Raw genomic sequence first — 24052 nt, 5'->3', positions numbered from 1 at the left:
GACAGGAGCCAGGGCTCCAGGGGGGCAGGGGCACGGCCGGCTGAGCTGTGTGGGGACAGCCGGGCACGGAGCAGGCCGGGTTGCGGGGAAGCTCGCTCCCAGCACCTGTGTCCACCCTCTGTCCACGCGGCCGGTGTTACACGGCGGTGCTGGGGCCACGAGCGGCGGTGGCAGGAAGGAAGCCCGTTTACAGATGCCTCTGGACCCACGCGGGGGCAGCTCGGCCTTCGGGTGACCTCCACTTCTGGGCTACCCCAGCTGCCTCCACCTCCCACCAGCATCTCCTGGGCCCGCCCCACCCCAGGCCCCGCCCACCTCCCAGGCCCCGCCCCCCTCTTAAACTCTGCCCCCACCTCCTAGACCCCACCCCATCTCCCTGGCCCCGCCAAACCTAAGCCCCGCCCCCAATCCCCAGGACCTGCCCTCCTAGGCCCCGCCCCACCCCTAGGCCCCGCCCTCACCCCATCTCCCAGGCCCCGCCCCCACTCCATCTCCTAGGCCCCGCCCCCGCCCCACCCCCTAGGCCCCGCCCCCATCTCCTAGGCCACGCCCTCCTCCATGTCCCAGGCCCCGCCCCATCCCCGCCCCCACCCCATCTCCCAGGCCCCGCCCTCACCCCATCTCCCAGGCCCCGCCCCCACCCCATCTCCTAGGCCCTGCCCTCATCCATGTCCTAGGCCCCACCCCATCCCCAGGCCCCGCCCCCACTCCTAGGCCCCGCCCCATCCCCAGGCCCCGCCCTCACCCCATCTCCTAGGCCCCGTCCCATCCCCAGGCCCCGCCCCCCACTCCTAGGCCCCGCCCTACCTCCCAGGCCCCGCCCTCATCCCAGCTCGTAGGCCCCGCCCCATCTCCGAGGCCCCGCCCCCCCGGCCCCTCCAATCCTTGGGCCTGGCCCCGAGGTCAGTGAGGGAGACTGCTACGGTCCCCGCCTGCATCCTTGACTTGTCCTCCAGCCGCGGAGAACCCTGGACGGCTGCCCTCCCACGCGCCAGGCACGGCAGGGGGAAGTGGGGCCGGCTGAGCCCCCCGAGGATGCCAGCCCTCCGGAGGATCCTCACACTTCCTTGGCCACTGGCAGCCCAATGTCCCTTCCAGAACCTTCCCCTTTGGTGCAAGTACTGTTGGCTGAGTGGTCACGGCTGAGAGCCTCAGGCAGAAGCGGCTCGTGTCTCCTCCGGGGAACCTGTCTGAGGAAGGCTGGCGGGTGTCCACGCTCTCCCTCTCTGACCCGGCGGGCACGGAGGTCATGCCCCCCCAGCCCTGCCCTGCAGGCATGGGCATGGAGGCGCCTGCACCTGGCCTCACCGGTCTCCTGACCGCAGGGGGACCCGCGGTCACCCAGCTCTCCCCTCTCACCCTGCGGGCGTCCACGGGGAGCCCGAGGAAAGTCACAGAGACACTTTCTAGAGCCGTGGCCCCTCCTGGCCGGATTCACAGCTGCACCCCAGAGGATGTGGGGACACACCTATCCCGCTCTCGTCCTGGAGCCGCCTATGGGAGCCCTGAGATCTCTGGGTGGTTCTGGGGTTGGGACCAGGGCCGGGGCCAAGTGTGGGGCAGCCGCAGACACAGGGACCGTGACATCAGCCACAGAACCCACGGCCAGGGGAGCCGAGGAATGCCACCCGAGGCTGCCCACACACGCTGCCGGCCCTGACCCGGCCTGGGTCCCCGTCGCCACGCCCGCAGGGGGCTGTGCTGCGGAACTTACGCGTGGTTTGGGTTCCCACATGCACCCTGTCGTCCAGAAGGCCCTACGCTGGCGACACAGGTGTGAACAAGACTTCCCTTAGCACAGCTTTGACCGGGGACACAGACGGGTGTCGTGGCAGATGCACGTCTGATGCACACACGCCTCCCCTGGGGCCAGGTGAGTACGAGAAAGCCCCCTGCCGTGCTGTCACCAAGTCCTCCCCGCAAGAAGCGCCAGCTCGGAGCCCGGGGATCCTTGGGGCAGCCTCCTGAGGGGCGCACGGCCCTGGGGGCGGCCTGGCAGGGCGGTCGGCGTGCAAGGTGGCACCGTGTGCCCCAGGGCACGGAGCAGGCCTGCTGCTCACTCTCCAGACGAGCCTCATCCTCTCCGGGCTCATCCCACGTTCGGGAGGCAGGCCCGGCATCAGGGAAGCGGTTTTGGTCGGGGGGGCCCGGGCAGGGCGTGGCCCCGCCTTTCCCACGGGCGAGGTGTGCCCACCAAGATCGTGACGTGGGGGACGGTGTCGGGAGCTCCCAAGAGCAGAACCGTCTCCCGTAGAGACGCAGGAGCACATTCCCTGCAGCTGGCACCAGGGGCCCCATGCCCGCCCCCTGCCCTCCTGCTCATCTGTGCGCACAGGACGGCCACCGCCCCGCAGCCACAAGCCTGTGCCTGTCCAGGAAGAGGCTGGGCCGGGACGTCCCGGCCTCCCGGCGCGAGCAGCTGCCCCTGGACACGGCCCCCACCCACCCCGCTGACTTGGGCTCCAGCGGGAGTCCGTGCGCTCGGGGTACGGGGCGGGTGGGGCTGAGCCTGGGCAGGGTGGCCCGTGAGGCCGCGAGCTGGGTGGGCCCTGGGCAGGATTGGATGTGGGCTCCGGGCACGGGCGTCCCGCAAGCGCGTGGCATCCTGCTCAGCAGACCCCACCTGCTCTTCAGGGGCCAGCGGGGGGCGGGGGGGCAGCCTTCCCAGCCAGCTCGGCACCTGCCTGCTGATGAACCCTGAGGTCCCCTGGCTCCTCTCCTGCCGAGTGTCCCAGGACTGTGACATCACGTGCTTCTCAGGGCCACTGTACCCGACCGTGGGCAGGGAGAGGAGGGGGCCCAGGTGGGTAGGGTCTGGGGGTCAGGGCTGAGGAGTTGGCACCTGGGGGTAAGGACTGGGGTTTGGGGGCTGGCACGTCAGGGCTCCGGGCTGGCAGGTTAGGGGTGAGGGGTCAGGGCTGGGGGATTAGGGCTGAGGGGTTGGGGCCTGGGGGTAAGGACTGGGGTTTTGGGGCTGGCAGGTAAGAGGTGAGGGGTGAGGGTCAGGGCTGGCAAGTCCGGGATGAGGGGTGATGGGTGAGGGGTTGGGGCTGGGGGTCAGGGCTGGGGATTAGGGCTGGTGGATCAGGGGTTGAGGGGTCGGGCAGGGGGTCAGGGTGAGGGGTTGGGCTTGGGGGTCAGGGGTGATGGGTCTGGGCTGGGGCATCAGGGGTGAGGGTTTAGGGGTGAGGGGTCAGGGCTGGGGTTTTGGGCTGGGGTCAGGGGTGAGGGGTTGGGTTTGTAGGTCAGGGGTGAGGGATCAGGTCTGGGGTGTCAGGGCTGAGGGATTGGGCCTGGGGGGTCAGGGTGAGGGGTCAGGGCTGCAGGATCAGGGCTGGAGGATTAGGGGTCACAGATGAGAAGTTAGAGCTTGTCAGGGGCGAGGGGTGGGGCTTGAGGGTCAGGGGAGAGGGGTAAGGGTGAGGCGTCAGGGGTGAGGGATAGGGACTGGGGGTCAGGGGTCAGGGGTGAGGGGTCGGGGCTGGTGGGTCAGGGGCAAGGGGCTGGGGTTGGGGGTCAGGGGTGAGGGGCCGGGCTGGGGGTTGGGACTGGGGGGGTCAGGGTGAGGGATCAGGGTAAGGGGCTGGGCTGGAGGTCACGGTAAGGGGTTGGGGCTGGGGGTCAGGGCTGGGGGGTCAGGGTGAGGGGTCGGGGCTGGGGGTCGGGCCTGGGGGGGTCAGGGTGAGGGGTCGGGGCTGGGGGGTCAGGGCTGGATGTCAGGGGTGAGGGGTCGGGGCTGGGGGTTGGGGCTGAGGGGTCATGGCTCGGGGTCAGGGGTGAGGGGCTGGGGTTGGGTATCAGGGGTGAGGAGCCGGGGCTGGGGGGTCAGGGCTGGAGGTCAGGAGTAGGGGTCGGGCTGGGGGTTGGGGCTGGTGGGTCAGGGCTGGGGGCTGGGGCCGGGGCTCAGGGCTGGGGGTCAGGGTGAGGCTGGGGAGGGTGAAGGCTCGGGCATACTCACATCGTTGGGAATGGTGAGCTCGTGAGTGCTGGCCGGGGGGCTGGCGTCCAGACCTGGGTACAGAAGGGGACAAGGTCAGGCGGCAGCAGGCTGTGCACACGGCGCCCGGCGCCCACCCACGCGGCCCACCGAGGGGCAACACGCCCTGTGCGCTCTCGGTGTCAGACCACACGAGGTCTGGCGTCCCCGCTCCCCTCACAGCCAGGACACAGAACCCAGCAGATGTAGCAGATGTTCTGCGCTTTCCCTTTGGGCGCGTGGGGATCCCACTCCTGAGCAGCCGGGCACGGCTCGGGCGCCCTCCAGGCCCTGGGGGCCCCACACCACGCGCTCCGCGGCCTGGCCCCACGGCGCTGTCCTGCGGGGAGGCCGCGCGCTCCCGCTCGGTGCGGACACAGGCCTCCCCGGCCGCCAGGCCCCCAGCTCCCAGGTCTACGGTGTCCCCTCTGAGCACAGACCGCCTCTCGCGGGGCGAGATCTACCAACGGGGGCGACAGATCCGGGCTCCCTTGCCCTGGCCCTCGCGACTCCTCGTCCACCCGCAGCGGACACGCCGTCCTCCCTGCAGGCCCCACAGCCCCGACCCTGCAGCCCCCACCCACGGGACCACCGTCGCAGTCTGGCTCGTACCGTCAGAACGTTCCGGAGCCCGAGCCCCCTCCTGTCCCCCTCCTGGTTCCCGCCTCTGCCTTGGCCCTCGGCCCACTGTGCGCAGGCCCAGAGGCCTGGGGAGACGCAGTCGGACGCCCACCCTTCCTCCCCTCTCCCTGCGTCTTCCTCCCGCACTTGTGTCCCCAGCAGCAGACGCGCCGCGGTCGTCAGCCTCTGCCGGGAGCGTCCCCACCGGGCCCCGCCGTGCTGGGGGCGTCAGGGGCAAGTGCTGGGCGAACCCCTCCGTCCTGAACTGTCGTTTCCTTTCGCGCAACCACACCCGGAGTTTCTGTCCTTTATCTTGTTCCCATTGAGACGTTTTCGGTGCAGCTATCTGGTTGTCCGACCGTCTATACGCATTCCGCAGAGAGTGACCTCGGAGGAGAGGTCCTCGGTCCTGCGTGGGTCCCGTCAGGACCTCGGCAGCCTGCCTCGGGAGGGCGGAGGCCGAGCGTCGTGTCCGCTCGCCTCGGTGTACTCCGACCCACGGAGGAAAGTACGAGGCTTCTTTTCAAGAGGGAACTGAGCGCGACGTGCTGGGTCGGGGGCGCAGCTGCTTCCCGCTGGCGCCCCTGCACCTGAGGACCACGTCCCCGGCGGGGAGCCCCCGTCACCAGCCGCGGATGCCGCACACATCGGGCGGGACTCCAGCCTCGGCCCGCGAGCCCCACCTGCTTTGGGAGCATCAGTGACGCTGTCCCGGGAACCACGCATCCTACTCCACCTGCGGCCACCGCGGGACACGTCTGTGTGTGTGTGCCCCGTGCTCTCCCTGTGGGTCCCCCGGGGCGGGAAGTCATCCCAGGGACGCCTTAAAGAGGCCATGTGCACACATGTCCCGCGTCCGTGAGGCCCACGGAGGTGCTGCGGGAGCCATGGCAGGGTCGGTGGGCGGCTGGCGGGGCGGGGGCTGCGTCCCGGGCAAGCCAGGCCCTTGGTCCCACCAGCCCCGGGTAATCGTAAAAAATCACCGATAAGGTGCGGAGGGCTGACGGGCACACGTGTTGTCACCACCACCGGCTGTGGCCGTCATAAGGGTTGACACCCATTTCCATAATCAGAACGTCTTGTCTTTTCATTCTTTACGCTCTGCATTCGCTTGATCAAAGGCTGCACTGAAATGGGGCCCTTCGGGGGCGCACGGAGCATCGGAGCGGGAGCCTGGGGCGCACAGCGAGGCCCTGACGGTGGAAGCACTGCCCACCGCCCTCCCCTGCAGCTGGACACCTACCCCTGCCCTGGCCGACCGGGGTGGAACCCGCTCCGCCCCTCCACGAGCTCTCAAGTGGCGTCACTCCCCAAACACGTGGCGTCCCGGGCTCTGCAGACCTGCGCCTGCCCTGCCCCAGCCCCGGGGTTGACTGTGACCAGCCGGTGGGGACCAACCCGGCCGGGTGCCCTGCCCCTGAGCGTGTGCCGCGCTTCCTGGGAAATCCCTTCCTGCGAAGCACACGGCACCTCCTGTACCGCGGCCCCACGTGCGTGCTGCCCACAGCAGACGCTGGCCCACCCCGCGCACGGGGCCTTCGGGGCTGCGACCTGCACCCCACGGCGCCCGGGGCAGACCCGCTCACGGACGCAGAGGCTGCGAGGTGTGCGTGCGGACGTGGCGCCGGCGCTCGGGCTCCGTCCCGACAGCACCGCCGCCCCCGCCACCCCTCACTGAGGCGCTCACGTCCCCGCGCACAGGCAGTCGGGCCTCCGCACCCCTCCTCCCGCCCGGCCGGTGACCCCGAGCCCGAGCAGGGGCAGCAGGGGCGGGTGCCCGGCCTCCTGGGCCTGCGCTCTCTCGCTCAGCGAGCTTCGTTTTACCTGACGACTGGCCCATCAGATTTTGAGCTTCTTCGGAGGAGTGTAAAGGCAGCTTTTCTCCTGGAGAGCAAAGAAGAGACAGATTTAATGTTTGCCCTCAAGGAGATAAGCAAGGTCACTTCAACTAGGGAAGCTCAAAATCTGACTGGCGCATGCACGGCTGACCCATGCGTCCAGCGAGCGGTCACCTGCACGGCTGCCGCGGCAATGCCCTGCCATTGCCAGGGAGACACCGCCGCCCTAAGGCCCTCCCCCACCCCGGGGCCACGTGGGGTGCCGGGGGCCACCGCGCCCTGGGCGGGGGCTGGCGCAGCTCAGTTCTCCCCGGGGCAGGGCCGGCGGCCGTCCCGGGCAGGTGTCACTCCTGGGCCGTGCACGGCCTCCTGCACAAAGGCGTCCCCGTCCGCTTGTCGGAGCTCGGCTCCTGGGGACAACAGGCTTCAGGGCTGTGGCCAAGTGGATGCGCTCAGCCGGGCGCCCCGGGATGCCCGTGGGCAGCGGAGGTCCCTGGGCCACAAGGCCAGAGGGAGGCGACCAGCCTCCCGCGGGAGACACACGCACGCAGAGCTCCCGCCCGGCCCTCTGCGGCGTGCACGCCGCTGCGTGTCTACACTGCATCCTTGGCGTCCACAGCTAGAACTGTACCTGCGCTGCTCGCCGCCCCGAATAATGACAGTTCAGAAAGAGTCCCCAGGTGAGAAGAGAGGAGGTCAGAAAGGGCAGCTGGGTACGTACCGGGGAAAGCGGGGTTGGTCTGTCCGAGGGGAGGAAAGGGGGTTTGCTGCATGGCCAGCTGGTGGAGCTTGGTCAACTGCTGGGGTAGGAGGGACACGAGAGCTAAGAAGATTATTGTCATCGAGCACAAGTCACACCAAATTAAAACGGCAGTAACAGAACGTTGTACAAATAGAGGGGGGCCATGCGGACACATGGCAGACGCAGCGGACGCAAGGACTTGGCCTGGGACACCAATGGGCCGCTGGGCGGGCGCGCACCCAGGTCCTTTCCTCTGCCCGGCTCGCTGGCGGCTCGCACACACCTGGCGGCCACGACCCCCGGGCTGCACGTGGGCCCCTGGGCTCCCTGAGGAGGCTCTGAGAGCCCCCGAGCAGGGCCCGCCGGCCCCAGGGGCTGGAAGGTCACGGTCCCCGCAGAGAGCTTGCGCCGGTGACCCGGCCCCGCCCCAGCCCTGGACCCCGCGCAGCCAGCAGCGCCTCCAAGAGGCAGCCAGGGCTGCTGGAGTCGGCTCACCTGCGTCCTCCGTGCCCACTGGGTCACTCTGTCCCCTTGACCCCCAGCCCCGGAGCTTTCTTCCGTTGCTATTTGGGCCTCACTTCTTTTCCTTTTCTTAACCAGGCTCCACGTCCAGCGTGGACCGCCCTGAGATCACGACCTGAGCGGAGGTCGGGAGTCACGCGCTCCATCGCCTGAGCCACCCAGGCGCTCACCCTGGCCTCTTAAGGAGAAACCCGAAAGAACAGAAAGTAAAAGTAAGTGGCCCTATTTTGGGAACCGAGGGCTACGAGCTGGACGCTCAGCCGGGAGTCCTCAGGCCTAGCTCACGGCCGGGCCTGCACCGCACACCCTGGGACGCGCGTAGCTGCTGACGCCCTCCCGACGGCCCACCCACCCCGAGCCCTGGACTCCCGCCTGGAGGGAGGGCACACTCAGAGGGGAGCTGGCGTCCCTGCTGCGATGCGGGTGTGTCAGGGAGGCGGCGACCGTGCCCGAGACACTCGGGGGGCTTCTCAGACGCGCCTCGGAGCAGCAGGGCAGCGGGAGGTCCTGGCTGTCAGCAACGCAGCCCCACGCAAACACAGACACGGACGCGCCGCCCGCCGGCCTGCCCTGTGGGTGCAGCTGTGGCAAATACCCTAAGGTACCCGGGGCACGGGGGACGAGGAGTGGGTGGCACTGTCTGTGGCTGAGGTGCTGCCGGGGGCCCGAGCGCACAGACCTGGTCCCCTGACCCCGTGCCCAGCTGGACGGGACCAGGAGCCCCAGGGGCCGCGTGCGTAGCAGGCACACGTCAGGACACCTGGCGGGCTGCGCTCTGAACCCACGCGCGGCGGGGCTGGAAGCGAGGCTAAGGTTACAAGGTTCCCAGGATGGAGGAGGAAGCCCGCTTCCGGAGACGGCCAGGGGGGCTCAGGGCTGTCGGGCGGGGGGACCATCACGGTGCTCACACGGGGGGCGGCCTGCTGTGTGGCCACCCCCTGCGGGCTCCAGCCCTTTGCCCAGGGCACCTGCACGGCCCCGGCAGCCCTGGCCCCGCTGCTCTGTGCTCCTCCCGAGGGCAGGTCCTCTCCCGTCCGTCCCGAGGCCCAGGCGCACAGCTGCGTGTCGCTCAGGACAGCGGGGAGAGCCGGGCCCTGGCGGCGGACCTGGCCTGGGGCAGCGCCAGCACTGACCGGCCTCGTGGAGGTGCGCTCGTCTGGTGCCACAGGCCCCTGTCCTGATCTGTGGGGTCACGTGGGCAAACGGCTGGCCACGAAGTGTTGTCCACCTCGGCTGGGGACAACCACCATCGTGAGCAGCCTGCGGCCTCCCCACGCACCTGTCCACAGCTCCGCGACCTCGGGTGCTCCCCTGGTCTGTCCATCGCCTCCCTGGCAGGTAGGGGGATGGGGTGCATGCGGGGGGCCTGCTCCAGAGCCCACGGCCACGTGCGTCACAGGCACACAAGAGGAAGGCTCCCCGCGGCCGTGCACTTGTGCTGGAGTCGCCGCCCGCAGGCCCTACGCCCGCCCTCCTACTGCCACGCACTGGCTGCTGCTTACGACGAAATGGCCACGCTCCCTCCACCCAGGCACCGTGGAGGCAGGGACGTCTTGGGGAGACTGGATGGGCACACGCTGGCGCCTGGATTGACATCAGTCCGGGGGGCGGGTGGCCAGAGGGGAAGCCCGGTGACGGATGTCAGCTGGCCTCCCTCTGGTCTTGGCTCCGTCCCTATTTTGTCCGGCGCTTCTCCTCCTTGGGATGCAATCTCTACGTGTCTTAAGGGAGGAGCACGAGAAGTGCTAAGAGGACTCCTGCTTTTTTGAGCTATTTCTGCCCTTAAACCATCAGCCGTCGGGCACTCACAAGCGCCTGCACATGGCGGGAGGGGCCGCAGGGGAGGGTGTCGTGAGACGGGCGGCTCCCTGCCCCTTAGCTCTTCCACTGGATGTTGGGTTGGGGCAGACAGACAGACGCTAAATGCAGACAAATGCACCTACCGTCGCAGGTGCACAAGCATGGAGGTACCACGAGGCGGGCGCACTGCGCACGGGCCAGCGTGAGGAACGGGCCACCGTGTGGCATTGGCTGTGCTCACGCCTTCCCCTCCCGTGAGACGCTTCTGTCTCCGCCCATTTCTCTCCTGGGTTCACTTCCGCTCACTCACAAAAACCCCTTTTATATTTTGGATGCTAATCCTCTTTCAGTTGTCTGTGCTGAAAAGATCTTGTCCCCACTCTCCTTTGGTGTCTTTAGAGAAAAGATGATTTTTAAACTTTAATGGAGTCCAGTTCGTTACTATTTTCTTGGTGGTTTGTGCTCACTGTCTTCCTTACAAAACCCTTCCTGGACCTGAGAACAGAGGGATCTTCTCTATTTTCCTTGAAAGGTGCTGTTTTCCTGTCTTGTGTGACAAGTGTTCGGGTCTTTGTTCCCACGTGGATGACCATTTACAGATATTTCAAGTTCCTATCCATGAAATTGGTATGTCCCCCTCCCCTTTTTTTCATCTTTTGGTCTTCTTCAACTTTTTTTTTTTTTAAAGGTTTATTTATTTGAGAGAGAGCGAGCGAGCACGTGTGGAGGAGGAGGAGGAGCGGAGAGAGAGAATCTCAGCCCTCTGCGGGGCTCGATCTCACGACCCTGAGGTCATGACCTGAGTCACTCACCTGACTGAGCCACCCAGGTGTCCGTATCTTCTTTAACTTTCAATAAAAACAAGTTTTGTTTTTTTAAAGAGTTCATCTTTTAATTATTGATGTCAGTAATTAACTGCTTTGCAGTAAGAGAGTACAGCCCGTGGGATTCCAGTGTGGGACACGTGGGTGTTCTCGATGGCGTGATGTGCGATCCAGTTGTGTAGACGCCTCCAGTATGGACTTCAACGTCGTGTAGAAATGTGTTCCATCCACACCAGTCACAGCAGAGCTCGGTGCAGGCTCCCTACGTCTGTCAAATTCCCTTCACGGTTTGCTACCTTTTCTCTACATGAACTTGCAGATAGGCTCCAGGTGCATACAAGCGTTGAATTTGTGTCTTCTGGGGGAACTGAGCCTTTATCGAGACGTAAACCATGAAACATAGACTTGGCTTTATTATTTTTTTTATTTTTATTTTTTTAGACTTGGCTTTAAAGTCCTGTTGCTCCCCCCCCAACCCCCCAACGTTAATGTTGATAGGTAAGGTTTCTTTTCTCTCTCTCTTTTTTTTTTTTGGTTGATTTGACATGGATATAAGAAGAATTTGCCAAGTTACAGGGGTTTCTTTCAGTTAGTATTTTTCCATGAGAGCTTTTTCTATCCTTTCAATATTTCTGGGTCCTTATTCTTTAGGTGTGTCTCTTGGGATAAAAAAATGCTAGAGTTTTTCTCCCGTTTTGCTATTTGTCTAAAAATCTAATTTTTTTTTGAAAGACTGATTTTTTTTTCTTTTGGATTTTGTATTTATTCATAGAGACAGAGAGAGAGAGAGAGAGAGGCAGAGACACAGGCAGAGGGAGAAGCAGGCGTCATACAGGGAGCCTGATGTGGGACTCGATCCAGGGTCTCCAGGATCACGCCCTGGGCTGTAGGCAGCACTAAACTGCTGCGCCACCAGGGCTGCCCCTTAATTTTTTTTTTTTGGCTGTTTTTTTTTCTTTTTTAGTCAGACAGCCCTTTTTTAACTGGAACACTGGTTTTACTTTGATCACAATTACATGTATAAGGGACTAATTTCTGCCACTTTATTTTGTTTTGCACCTGTGACTGTCCTGACGGGATAGGCGTGTTACAGGAGGAGGGACCTGGACAGACCAGTCTCCCCTGCCCCTGGCCCCTCTGCACCTGGTGGCAGTCATGTAAGTAAGCTGTTACCCATCAGTGGTCACTCTGACGTCTTAACGCGCACATTCAAGGTCTAAACTCCATATCCGCCTCTTCTGGGATGGCACCCTGGCCTCCAGGAAGCTCAGACCCCCTTGGCCCACTGAAGCATACATCTCCTGTTTTGTTTTTTTTTTTTAAGATTTATTTATTTATTTATTTATTCATTCATTCATTCATTCATTCACTCATTCATTCATGATAGAGAGAGAGAGAGAGAGAGGCAGAGACACAGGCAGAGGGAGAAGCAGGCTCCATGCTGGGAGCCTGATGCGGGATTTGATCCCTGGACTCCAGGATCACACCCTGGGCCAAAGGCAGGCGCCAAACCACTGAGCCACCCAGGGATCCCCTACATCTCCTGTTTTTGTCCATTTGTTGTTATGTTAATCCCACAGGTCAGACGGCCTTGATTTTACAGACAATTTTTGCTTTCCTTTACCGACACGTTCACATTTTAGCGTCGTCACAACCATCGGTAGTTCCTGGCCTATTCCTGTGTTAATGAAACAAGCCCCTCGTCCCTCGTCTCCAGGCTTCCCTCCGCAATCACTGTCCTCCTGAAGGGCCAGGGGCACCCATACAGGCCCGGTGGCCACCACTGTCTGCCTGCAAATCCTTGGATGTGGGTCCTTGGAAGATCTTCTTAAAACAGAAGCCTGGGTTGACCATTACTTTCTGTGTCGTGACACCACCTTCTGGCTCCCGGGGCGGCTGATGCGATGTCCCCTCGCTTTCTCTCTTGCTCCTCTGTAACCTTCCTTTTCTGACAACTTTAGAGAGGTTTACTTTTGGTCCTGATGTTGTGTGGTTTTACTTTGATAAACAGAAAGTGGGTTTCTTTGTATTTATCTTGTTTGGGGTTTGTTTGGATTCCTCAATGTGAGGATTGGCTTCTTTTATTGATTCTGAGAAATGCTCAGTGCTTATCTTCTAGAATCTTCCGTCACTCTGTGTGATGACCTCTTGGGGCTCCGATGGGATGAAAACATAGATTTTGCCTCTGAGGAGGGGCGGGCTGGGGCGAGGAAGCCAGGCACCCAGAGGCTCAGCAGGAGAGGGGGCTGGCTGTGTTCACCCGCAGTGGGGGCAGGGAGACACGAGTGGGCGGGCCTCCTGCTTTCCCACCCCGGGGGTCAGGGCCGGGTGTGTGGGTGCCTCCCCACCACTCCGAGCTGCAGGTCCTGGAGGGAAGAGCAGGGCAGAGGTGCAGCCCAACAGCCGGTGGGCTCAGTGTGCTGGCTCCTCTCCCCGGGGTTCCCACCGCAAGGTGTGGGAGCCTCTGCACCCTCCCCATGGGTTCTGGAGGAGGTGAGCGGCAGCCCTCGGGGAGTTGGTTCCACAGCCACAGCGAAATGCGAGCAGACATCTAGGAAACATTGCCCACAGAGGACCTAATAACGTGCATCTTCCCACCGATGTCTCTCACTTGTGACTCCCATGTTGCCGTCTCCACTGCTTACTCTGAGGAACATACTGCCTGGACTCCTGGACGCTGGGCACCACCGGGGCTCTTCAGCTCTGGTGGTGAGCTTTTGAAGCCACCACTCCCTTGTGTGTGAAACTGGGGGGCTGTCCCGATCGCCACCCCGCAGTCAGTGCCAGGCCCAGGTGGGAGGCAGAGGTCGCAAACCCTTAGTTGTCACCTCCCATGCGAGGCTGGGTTTCGGCTAGCTTTTGGGGCCCCTTGGGTGAGGGGGGCTTACAGGAGGGACTTGGATACCCTGACGAGTGGCAGAGAAGCATCACACATGGGGGGCGGCTTGAGGTTGACTCTTCCCTCCCTCCCGTGTGACCGCATGTCTGTTCCTGGGGTCCCACAGGTCCTGGGGGGGCTGGGGAGTGGGGGGGGGTAGGCAGTCCGGCATCTGAGTCCCTGCTGCCTCCTCCACCACATCTGAACTCAGTGGACCAGGTGGTCAGGCTGTGGCTGAGGCCGTCCTCCCCACACCCGGCGTCCCAGTGCTTCTCCAGGGCACGTCTGGGAGGACTGGGGCAAAACGAGTGAGTGGCAGTGGCAGGCGAGACCCTGCAGGGACACTGGCCAGGCCACAGGGAGGGTGACCTGGAGCACGCTCTTCAGCACCAGGCAAGGACGAAACACTTACAGGTTCATTCTAGGTGAAGGAGTGCTCGGCTCTACGAAAGCGGTTTTCCCACAGGCTGCTTGAGGGTCCTGGTGGCGTGTCAGCCACCGTGACTCAAGTATTTATTACAAAATAAGGTACCGCTTCCTACCAGCATGACACCTGGGTTCTAGGAAACCAAGCCTTTACAATCCCTACTGACTGCTAAGCTCAGATAAACGCTGCCTTCCTGGCCATCATCATGTATGTCACCAGACAGTTGTTCTGGATGGAGCATCCCGTCTTCAACGCCGCGAGCCTGCAGGCTTCACACATTCTCTGAGCTCCCACCATAGAGTCCCAGCAGCTGCACGGCCGCGGGGGCCGGTCTACACCGCACAGAGGGCTGTTCCATGAGAATAGCCCAGTGTCTCGGGTCTCTACCAAACGTAAGGAGGCAATTATGCAACACTTAGAAGTTTGATCGGTCTGAGAAAAAAGCCTGCAGAACTACCCACTTTTAAGAGATTCTGAGAAAATCATGCGGGAAGACACAACCACCAAGTAACATAAAAATCAATCAGCCAGGCTGAAGTTCCTCAGCCTCACACAGGTGTGCACACCCACAAACCTGGGACTTCAGGCCAGAAATGCTCCTCTGTCGGCTCAGGGGCTGCAGGAAACCTCAGGCCCCACCTAAGAGCTGTGCCCTGGGGTCAACTGCCCTTTACTAGGGGCCTGACCACTGTGTCTCCTGAGCTTTGAAAAAGCCAACAAGCCAGGTTTTCCAATCTGCCCTTGCACATGTACCTGCACTTCCAGGGGGCACAAGAGCACCCGGCCCCACGTTAAGTAAAGACTGTGCCATCACCTGAGTTGCATCCTGGCCTCCCATTGCCCCCACTCGGGGCCGTCTGTGGGATGGGAGTGAACAGGTGGACAGAACTGGCACTGCCCACAAGCCACCGAGGGCAGGAGGTCTCCCCGCGATGGTACTGAACCGACGGCCCGCGTCCCCCACATTCTCACTCAGCCTGGCTGAGTTTCCAGAAGCCCTCGCCTGCTCTGCCCGGACGGCTCACTGCCACGTCAGCACTCGCCCACCTCAAACGCACAGGGGTTTGCAGACGATGCCAACGCCCGCCCGCCTGGCGCCACCCCCCCCACCCCGCGAGTCTCAGGTCACATGCAGGAAGCGCTTTCACAGGGAGGCTGTGAAGTCCGGCGACGTTCAGAATGGTTTAGAGAAGGAAGGGCTTCCCCACACCAGGCTCGCCGCACCTGCTGAAAGCAGTGCCAAGGCGGATCCCCAGTTCCTCCCGGCCTTGCCCTGTCCCCTCCTCCCTCCCCAGACCCGCCCTTCACAACCGGCTCACGCAGGCATCCTGGCCCCAGCCCCACACGCATCTAGATCCCTGTGGAGAGACAACCGTGGATCACGGCTGCTGCCCTGTACCTGCTGCACACTGTCTCCCCGCCCCCTGCACCCCACGGTGCATTTCCGGGTGTCCCCATCCTCACCCCTGATTCCACGCAGACTGTGACGCACTCAGGGCGGCTGAGCAGGCCCCGACGGCGGAGCACGTGGCTTCAGCCCTCAGACGAAAGCCAAGGCCCTTCTGTTGGCTTTGTCCTTGGGAATGGGGGTGCGGGGTGCTGTTGCACCTTGGGCTCCCCAGGGGGAAAGTCTAGCTTTACCAGACGTTCAAACGTCCCCTCCCGCATCTCTTAGAGCACCTGGCTGACAGTGTGTCATCTAACTTCTCAGGTGGCTGTAGGGCACCCCTGTCCCTGGCCGCTCGGGCGGGTGCCACGGGCAGAGCAGCCTTGCAGCCACCGCCTGAGGCCCTGTGTGCGGAGGAAAGCCCCAGAGTGCAGCAACGATCAAATCAATTTGAAAACAGGCCAAGTCCTCCAAACGAGTAGAATTAGTGCTAAGAGGTTAAAGGTTACTCAAGGTCATATGGATACGACACAGGTCAGGAACATTGAGAGAACGGTATTAATATTATTGCGTAATATTAATATTAGTAGCAAGTAACAGCAGCATGCAGGTGGGTAACGGTAATGAGAAGAGAAGGCGAGGGAGGCAGAGTGGAGACTCACATCTGGGTGGGGGATGGCGTACTGTCCCTGGATCGTGTAGGCCTAGAAAGAGAGACACACGGTCAGGTCGTGAAGCTGCCAGCCCCGCGTGCGCCCACCAGCGGCCCTCCCCCGGGGATGGGGCTTCCCGTGAGCAGGCCCAAGGCCCCGAGGTCAGAGCGTCCCCTCGCACAACGCATCTCTGCCTGCCCCCCAGTAGCTTAGGACAAAATCGGAACCCCCAGGGCACCGGGAGGTGTAGACTGGGGGGTGTCCTGGCGCCAGGCCTCAGCGGCACCCACGGGCGGGCGGGCGGCTGGAGCTACAGCCAGGCGGGGGCCGGGAGCCGCCCACCCCCAGCCCCGAGAGCTCAGGAGCGCAGGAGCGGGCAGCGCCAGGCGGCTCCCCACTCCCCGAGGTTCTTAAAACCAAACCCCTGCCGGGATCGCTAGTTACTGACCCTCTGACTCGTCATCAACTTTTTACAAAGTATTTATCCCAAGAAAACCAGGCCGAAGGACCTCTAAAAGGTGACTCAAAACCAATTCTGCGAAGCAGATGAAGAAAGAAAAGTGCCCCCGTCACAGGAGGCCCGACCTGCACACGCAAGGACGGCTCCCGGGGGGCCAGCGGGGTCCCCCCGGCTTCACCTTCCAGGCGGTGGCCCCACCAGCCGCGGCGCCCGCGTGGGCCTGGGCCCCCTCCGCCTGCCCGCCCCCTCCTGCCTCAACCGTCCACCAGCCGAGATGCTCCCAAAACTCACGGCCAGAAACACACGAACCACAGGTGTGAAGGGAGAGTGAAGACTGGAGACTTGCTGCCAGGCCTCGCGGGCCGTGACGGGGCACGTGCCACACCAGCCCCGGGCAGCCGCGCTCAGGGGCCCGCCACGCGGGTCTCTGTGCCGCAGCCCGAGGGGGCACGTCCCCCCACCCCATGTCCACGTGTGCACCCGAGGAGAACCCCAGGTCAGCGAGGGTCCCGTCTGGGGACCGCACACCGAGGGGCGGGGCCAAGGTGCGGCCAAACCATGGCTTTTGGATCTGCAGGGAGCACCGGGGGGAGCCCCGGGCACGTCACGGTCGCCAGAGGTGTTCCGAGGGGTAGAGGGATCTTATCAGATGCTCCAGGTGAGGGGGGAGCTGTGCACACGGAGGTAGCGGCGTGGCCCTGCGGTTTGCGGAGGTGCCACCAGGCACCTGCTCCGATGTGTCACCACCTGTAACGGCCCTGGGACACGCCCGCCGCCACAGGCCCGTTAGGTCGGGGCCCGTACGTCCGCGTGAGCTGCACACACTTCCCGGCAGGGCAGTTCTTTGCCCGGGCGTCTCTGGCTCGCTCTTGCCCAGGGAATTCTGAATTCTACTTGAGGCGTGAGCCTCTCCCGGGCTCTCTGGACACAGGGAAGGTATAAAAGTCTGGACGAAGCGTCACCACGTGTGACCTGCCTGTGATGCAGGGCTGATGCCCCTGGCGGGCACCTGGCGAGCACCTGCTGGCCGGTGGGCCTCCCGGGCCCTGGAGGGCCAGAGGCGCACGTCCCGGCACAGTGAGGTGCAGGCCACGGCTCTCAGGGCCGGGCTCAGATCGCATTCACGCCCCGTTTCTCAGCGTGTGCCGTGGCTCCTCTGTCCCCGCAGGGCCGAGAAGGACCACTGGCGAGAACAACTGTCCCAGGGGCACAGATGCAGGTGCCTATGGCCTGAGCACAGCCTGGGGACAAGTGCCCATGACGGGGGTGGCCTGGCTGCCCTGGGCTCCCATGGCTTCCTGGGCCCCCGACTGTGCTAAGGCGCCTCCCTTTGGGCTGAAGGCCTGTGCTTTGCCACGTGGCGCCACCGTGGGTTTGTTCACGTGTCTGGGTCCAGGCCACTGGACTGTCTGGGTGCCCCTCGGTGCCTCTGGCCCTTTCTGACCTGCAACATGGGGCTGTGACGGGAGGGCACAGCGACGTGAAGGGTCCAGCCCAAGGGCAGGGCTGCCGGGAGACCTCGGCGGGGGGGCGGGGGGCTGGAGGGAGGCCCTGGGGCAGCGCCCACGTACTCCCTGTGGGGAGCTGCCCACATGCTGCTCGTGGGGGTCTCTGCCCCTCGTCTAACGTGTGCGTTTGGAGGATCTGATAAGATTCCTTTAAAATGCAGACAGATTTTTATCTGACTTTGTCAATGAAAAAATCATGACCGTTTCCGCCCGACCCGGGTCACCTCCGAAAATTCCCCGTCTTCACTCTCCCTCCAACAGAGACACACGTCACCGCCAGCTGGACGCAGAGCTCCTCCAGGCACCACCGGCCGGGCGTCGTCCGGGGCCCTCCACCCCCGCTGTCGTGACCCCGGGGTGTGTGGCACGGGTGCCCGATGGCGGGTGGGCCCTCGCGGGGAGGCGTGCCCCGCCCCTCTCCCCGGCTCTCTAGGCCCCGCTGATTAACTGCCGGCCTCGGATGCAAATCTCCCGGCGACGCCTGGCCGCCCAGGCTCCGGGCCGGCGGGGGGAGGGGGCCAGCGGCTCTGGGCACAGCAGCAGGTGTGCAAGCAGGTGCTCCCGGCCCGGCTGGCTGGGGCAGGGCGGGGCGCCCGGCTGGGCCCCCCTTCCCTGTCCCCAGGCACCCCCGCACAGTGGAGCGTGTGCTCCAGGGGGAACAGGGACCCTGCTCTTGCAGCTCAGCTGCTTCAACCTGGAGCCACGGAGCCACGGGGCCACGGGCACGCCCCACCCCTCCGCTAAGCTAGATCTGGGCCTGGGCAGGGGCGCGGTCCTCCTGTGCCCGGGCCCGGGGGAGGACGCTTCCAGGGCCCAGCGCCGCGGGGTGCCCTCCCCCCCCGCCCCTGCCCCGAGCCGCCAGGGCCGCGGGCCGGGAGAGCTCTGCATCCAGCGCGGGTGGGGTGGGAGACGTGCACGTGACAGGGGAGAAAACCTGAGTGCACTAACGGGCAGCGGCGGGGGCTGCAGTAAGAGGCTGAGGTTGGCAGTGGAGGCCGCGAGCGGGTCGGCTCTTACCTGACCACCTGCAAAAATGACAGGGGTGGAGGCGGGCTTTGGGCGGTAGGGGATGGTGGCACCTTTCGGTGGGGACTAGGAAAAGGGACAGGAGAGGGAGAGAGAGCATTAGAGCAGCTTCGCAGGCCAGGGCCTGGTGAGGGGGCCTCCTTCCCGAGCCCGCCCCCGCGCTGCCGCCCGCCCCGCCCTGACCCCAGGCTGCGGCGGCCCCGGACGGTGGGGACACCCCGCAGCAGGAGGGCACGCCATGGGGACCCTCCTGGGGCCGCCTCTCTCCTCCAGGCTGCCACCAACCCCGCGGGGTGCCCTGCCAGGTCCTGACAAGGCGGGGAGAGAGGCCAAGACCCTGCCCGTGCTGGGGGCTGCGGGCTGTGTAGATGGGCTGACCCTGCCCGTGCTGGGGGCTGCAGGCTGTGTAGACGGGCAGACCCTGTCTGTGCTGGGGGCTGTGGGCCATGTGGACGGGCAGACCCAGACCCTGTCTGTGCTGGGGGCCGCAGGCCATGTAGACAGGCAGATCCTGCCCACGCTGGGTGCCACAGGCTGTGTAGACGGGCAGACCCAGGCCCACCCATGCTGGGGCTGTGGGCCGTGTAGACAGGGAGATCCTGCCCATGCTGGGGGCTGCGGGACGTGTAGATGGGCAGATTCTGCCTGTGCTGGGGGCTGTGGGCAGTGTAGACAGGAAGATCCTATCTGTGCTGGGGGCCGCAGGCCATGTAGACAGGCAGATCCTGCCCATACTGGGTGCTGTGGGCCGTGTAGACGGGCAGATCCAGACCCTGCCTGTGCTGGGGGCTGTGGGCCATGTAGATGGGCAGATCCTCCCATGCTTGGGGCGGCGGGCTGTGTTGACAGGGAGATCCTATCTGTGCTGGGGGCCGTAGGCCATGTAGATGGGCAGACCCAGACTCTGCCCATGCTGGGGGCCGCAGGCTGTGTAGACGGGCAGATCCAGACCCTGCCCGTGCTGGGGGCTGCAGGTCATGTAGGTGGGCAGATCCTCCCGTGCTTGGGGCTGCGGGCCGTGTAGACGGGCAGACCCAGACCCTGCCTGTGCTGGGGGCCGCAGGCCATGTAGAAGAGCAGACCCAGACTCTGCCCATGCTGGGGGCCGCAGGCTGTGTAGACGGGCAGATCCAGACCCTGCCCGTGCTGGGGGCTGTGGGCCATGTAGATGGGCAGATCCTCCTGTTCTGGGGGCCGCGGGCCGTGTAGACAGGCAGACCCTGCCCCTGCTGGGGACTGTGGGCCATGTAGATGGGCAGATCCTGCCCATACTGGGAGCCGCGGGCCGTGTAGACAGGCAGGTGGCCGCCTGAGGGCCGGGGTGCTGTCGCTCTGCACGTGGGCCAGCCTGGCTGTGGTCCTCTGCGAGAATCTCCGTCCCCGTGTCGTGCTCGGGGGAAGGCTGGGCTTGCTGGGCTGCTCCGCCACGGGGGCCCCATGCCCAGAGCCCCCGAGCCTCACTGGGCCGGGCTCACGATGCTCAGCAGGCCTCATCGCAGGAGGGCTAGAAGCACCTGACTCATATTAACAAACAGGCAACTTTTTAAGAAAGCTTAGGGTTCAAATGAAGTAACTCGCAGTCGTGATGAGCGCTGCCATCATCTCCTTTGCGTGTTCTGTGTCCAGAAGTGCAGGACCTCTGTCTCGCGGTGAACGATACCCCCCAGCACAGGAGTCAGCCAGGGTCTGCTAAGGTGAGCCTAGGGCCTTGCGCAGAGGCCCCAGGGCAGGAGGGGCCAGGGCAGCCTGATGCTGCCGGGAGTCGTCCAGACCACGGCCCGCACCCTGGGTGACGACCTGAGGGCCCCGCCTGGGAGACACAGCACAGAGGGCGTCAGAACAAGCCAGGCCGCGCGATGATGGGCACGCGGTACGACCGTGAGCGCGTGGTTTGACCTTGCACTGACTTGGGGTGCCGCATGACCTCGGGAGTCCGTGGGGCCAGGGCCGGGGGTGCCGCGTGACCTCGGGAACACGGCGCAGCCTTGCTGTGAGGTAGGAAGGGCTGCTGAGGGGCCTGCGAGCTGACCCAGGGCGGCTGATGCCTCCAGGGTACGCAGGGTTCAGGGTTTCTGCAGTTTCTGACCAAATGCCTCCAGAATCCTCTCTGTGCGGCCAGGGATCGCTGCAGCCTCAGAGGAGACCGGGTTCCCGGTGGCATACCCACGACTAAGCCGGGCTGGCTGGAATGACCGTCTCCCTGCACCCGCCGTCCAGCTGTGCCCCGTCCCCGCACAGGCGCCCCGCTCCATGGTGCCCGCTGGCCCCGCCGACGGCAGCCCCGCCGTCCCAGTACCGTGCGTGTGAGTCTCGCTGACATCTGACAGGAGAGAGGCCCTGGGAGCACAGCGGGCACTGCCGGGCGGGCTCCGGGGTGCCGAGGGTGCTCTCCACGGGGCCCCACGGACTTCCTGCCCCTGAGGGCACTGAATGGCCATTCAAGGGTGTGCGGCCACCCCAGAGCTAAGCCCGGAAGTCCTCTAATCTTTGCTCTGTTTGTTCGGCTGTTCTTCACTTAAAAATAGGCTCAACTTGGGCAGCCCCGGTGGCTCAGCGGTTAGCGCCGCCTGCAGCCCAGGGCACGATCCTGGAGCCCCGGGGTCCAGTCCCGCGTAGGGCTCCCTGCGTGGAGCCTGCTTCTCCCTCTGCCTGTGTCTCTGCCTCTCTCTCTCTCTCTCTCTCTATGAATAAATAAATAAAATAGAAAAATAAAAAAGAAATAGGCTCAACTGTTCCTAGGCGCGGTGGCTCCTCCTCCCCTGGAGAGACAGCAGCTCCCCCGCCGTCGGAGCGCTTCGGGACCCGGTGAGAGCGAGGTGTCGCCTCGGCCCTGTGTTTGCCATTCACGCCTGCCACGTGAGCTTCACGGTTCAGAGTCGCGTGAGCCTCCCGGCCGTCGGGAAGGACACTGGGCCGTTGCAGCCCCAGCCCGGGGCACCGGCGCCCACGGCCGCATCTGCAGGGCCACGTCTGACCGCGAGTGTGGTGCGGGCGACACCACTTGGGAGGAGTCCTGGGGAGACCGTGCGTTTTGTTCCAGCCCTTGCTCTTGGACGTGGGAAGCTGTGTCCTTCCTGGAGTCGTTCCCGCGACTGTGCCCTCTGCAGGCGCCGCTGCCACTCAACGGGCGTGTGCTCGGGCCAACGGGCACCCGCCAGTGCGGAGGAGGGCACAGCCCGCTCGCTGCCTCTGGGGTCCCAGCAGCAGGGGATGGAAGGAAGGGCAGATGGGCGCCAGCTGTCGCCGGGACCGTCAGGACCACAATGTTTGGAAAAACAGTTCTGACCTCACAAAATATACTTCAGGGGAGGAAAAAAAAAACCTATGCAATTGTTTTTTTTTTCTTTTTTTCTTTTTTTTTTTTTTTTGCAATTGTTTTAAAGAGCTGGACGTGGGTCTGAACAGCAAAGAAAGGACAAAAGAGGGGATCCCACAGAAGCTGGCCGAGGCACAGTGCCCTTGGGAGGCCGCGGCCGGGGAGCCCCGGTGCAGGGCCGCCCCCACGGGGACCCCAGCTCCCAGCATGGCCGTGGGAGCCGCAAATCCTTCGCTGTGGCCCACGACCAGCAGCTGGTGAGAGCGTCCGTGCATCCTGCTGCACCTGCGGTATTGGCTGCAACTTAAGTCGCAGGATTTTTTTTTTTTTTCTAAAAAAATTTCAGGAGAGGCTTTGGTCTCTCTCAGCCGTTCTCTCCTCTGCTTCTCCTTTGGTTCAAACCGTTCTGTTTACTCCTCCCTGACTTTGCAACTTGGCATTTTAGCTGCTTTTCCTCCTTGGCGCCCGGTGGGGCTGCAATGCCTGCAGGCGTGGCGAGCACGGGCCTCCTGCCTCCCCTTCCTCCATGGGCCCGGGACAGCGGGATCCTGCCCGCAGCGGGCAGCGTGTCCAGCGCAGACCTGCACCATGGTTAAGGCCTGACCCTTTATGAGGCCCCTCGCCCTGCAGACTAGGGACTTCTCCTCTGATTGCGACCTCACACGTCTGCTTCCCTGGCTCCCCAGCCACGGTGATGGGCACGCCCGGGGGGACAGGCACCCGCAGCTGTCCCTCCCGCGGCACCTGCACACCTAGCGAGGCTCTCGCTCAGGTCGCCTTGGGCCTGGGGGTGGTCTCGGGTCGTGCTCCTGACCCCCGGCCCCCACACAGCCCTGACCACGTGAACTCTCTGGGCCCCGGCCACGTGCCACAGCCAAGACAAAGCAGCCCCGGCCAGTGTGGCATGAGGAGTAGGCCAGCGGTGAGCCCTGGACGCCCAGACTGTACCTCCAGCATGACCACACAGATCTGCTTGACGCACTGGATGATGGCGTCGGGGGTCCCCGAGATGGTCACCGCCCGCTCTGTGGAGTTGGGCAGCATGTCCCCGGCCACCTGGACCTGGGCACCTGTGGACTGCAGAAACGAGACATTGGAAGGGGAACGGGAGGGGCGGGGGTGGTGGTGGCGGCCTGTGCTGGAGCAGCGCTCCTGGGTTCTCGAGACGCATCATGTCGAGGGTGCAGCACATGACACCCACCCCGAAGGCACCCCTCCATGCCCGCCTGGCACCCCAGCCCTCTGCGCGTCCCCTGGGGCCCGTGGGCAGGGCTGGTCCGGCGTCTCAGCCTGCAAGGGGCATTTGCAGAGGTGGAGACAGATATGGAATCACTTTCTTTCAATACGTGGAACTTTCTCGTCCTGTGGAGCCGGAGGTCACAGAGAAAGATGGATTCTAGAGGGGCCTAAACTCTGCCTGTCTTTCCTTGACGGAACCAGGACGGGGTGGCCGCCCGCCTTCTGGAGAGGGAAGGATTCAGGCTTTCCCTGAATAAAGGACCAGGAACATAAAGCCTGCACGTCCCCAGCCTGCTGGGTTGGCTCAGGCCTGTGGTCCCCGGAGGCACCTGCCTGGGGGCAGAGAGCGCAGCCTCCACGGCCTGGAGCCACACGACGGGGAGGCGGGGTGCTGCCCCCTGCCCGTGCGGGACGGCCCGGCCTGCTCCTGGTTGGGGTGCACAGCCCCCTGGCGGGTGCCCGGCACCCCCGCTCACCTGTGAGAGGCTCCACGCACACTCCAGGGCTTCCCCTGGCCCATCCTTCGGTGTTTGGACGGCTCTTCCCTACCGTAAGCTCATCCTGGCAGGGCGCGCGGTTCTGGGCCTCCCCGGGGGCAGGCCTCACCCTCCCGGGGGTGGGGCACCAGCGGCTGGGGAGGGTCCTGTTACCTCTCTGATCTCCTTGATCTTGGAGCCGCCTTTGCCAATGAGGGACCCACACTGGCTGGCAGGGACCACCAGCCTCAGTGTCACCGGTGGTTTGCTGGTGGCAGGGCTGTTGCTCATAGAGTTAATGATGTCCTGGGGAGGGAGAAAGACACACGTGGGGGCCTGCGGCGTACACACCAGTGAGT

General features: G+C 64.2%; 1 protein-coding gene across 21 annotated transcripts in view; it reads right to left on the bottom strand.

Moving 5' to 3' along the window:
* Positions 1 to 24052, bottom strand: part of PCBP3 (poly(rC) binding protein 3) — a 248518-nt gene that overhangs the window by 2227 nt on the left and 222239 nt on the right. For 9 of the 21 annotated variants that reach the window (XM_038581674.1, XM_038581673.1, XM_038581677.1 and 6 more), the window contains 7 exons: positions 23868 to 23999; positions 22927 to 23055; positions 18585 to 18728; positions 15678 to 15719; positions 7157 to 7235; positions 6422 to 6481; positions 3959 to 4011 (listed from right to left, as the gene is read on the bottom strand). In XM_038581674.1, coding sequence (XP_038437602.1) covers positions 3959 to 4011; positions 6422 to 6481; positions 7157 to 7235; positions 15678 to 15719; positions 18585 to 18728; positions 22927 to 23055; positions 23868 to 23999 — 639 coding nt within the window. The remainder of the gene's footprint in view (positions 1 to 3958; positions 4012 to 6421; positions 6482 to 7156; positions 7236 to 15677; positions 15720 to 18584; positions 18729 to 22926; positions 23056 to 23867; positions 24000 to 24052) is intronic. The other 12 variants (XM_038581678.1, XM_038581689.1, XM_038581676.1 and 9 more) reach the window with 11 other exon arrangements.

This window comes from Canis lupus, chromosome 31, assembly GCF_011100685.1.
Source record: "Canis lupus familiaris isolate Mischka breed German Shepherd chromosome 31, alternate assembly UU_Cfam_GSD_1.0, whole genome shotgun sequence".
Classification (NCBI taxonomy): Eukaryota; Metazoa; Chordata; class Mammalia; order Carnivora; family Canidae; genus Canis; species Canis lupus.
Note: the sequence above shows the minus strand (reverse complement) of the source record. Positions and strands in the feature narration are given on the sequence as shown.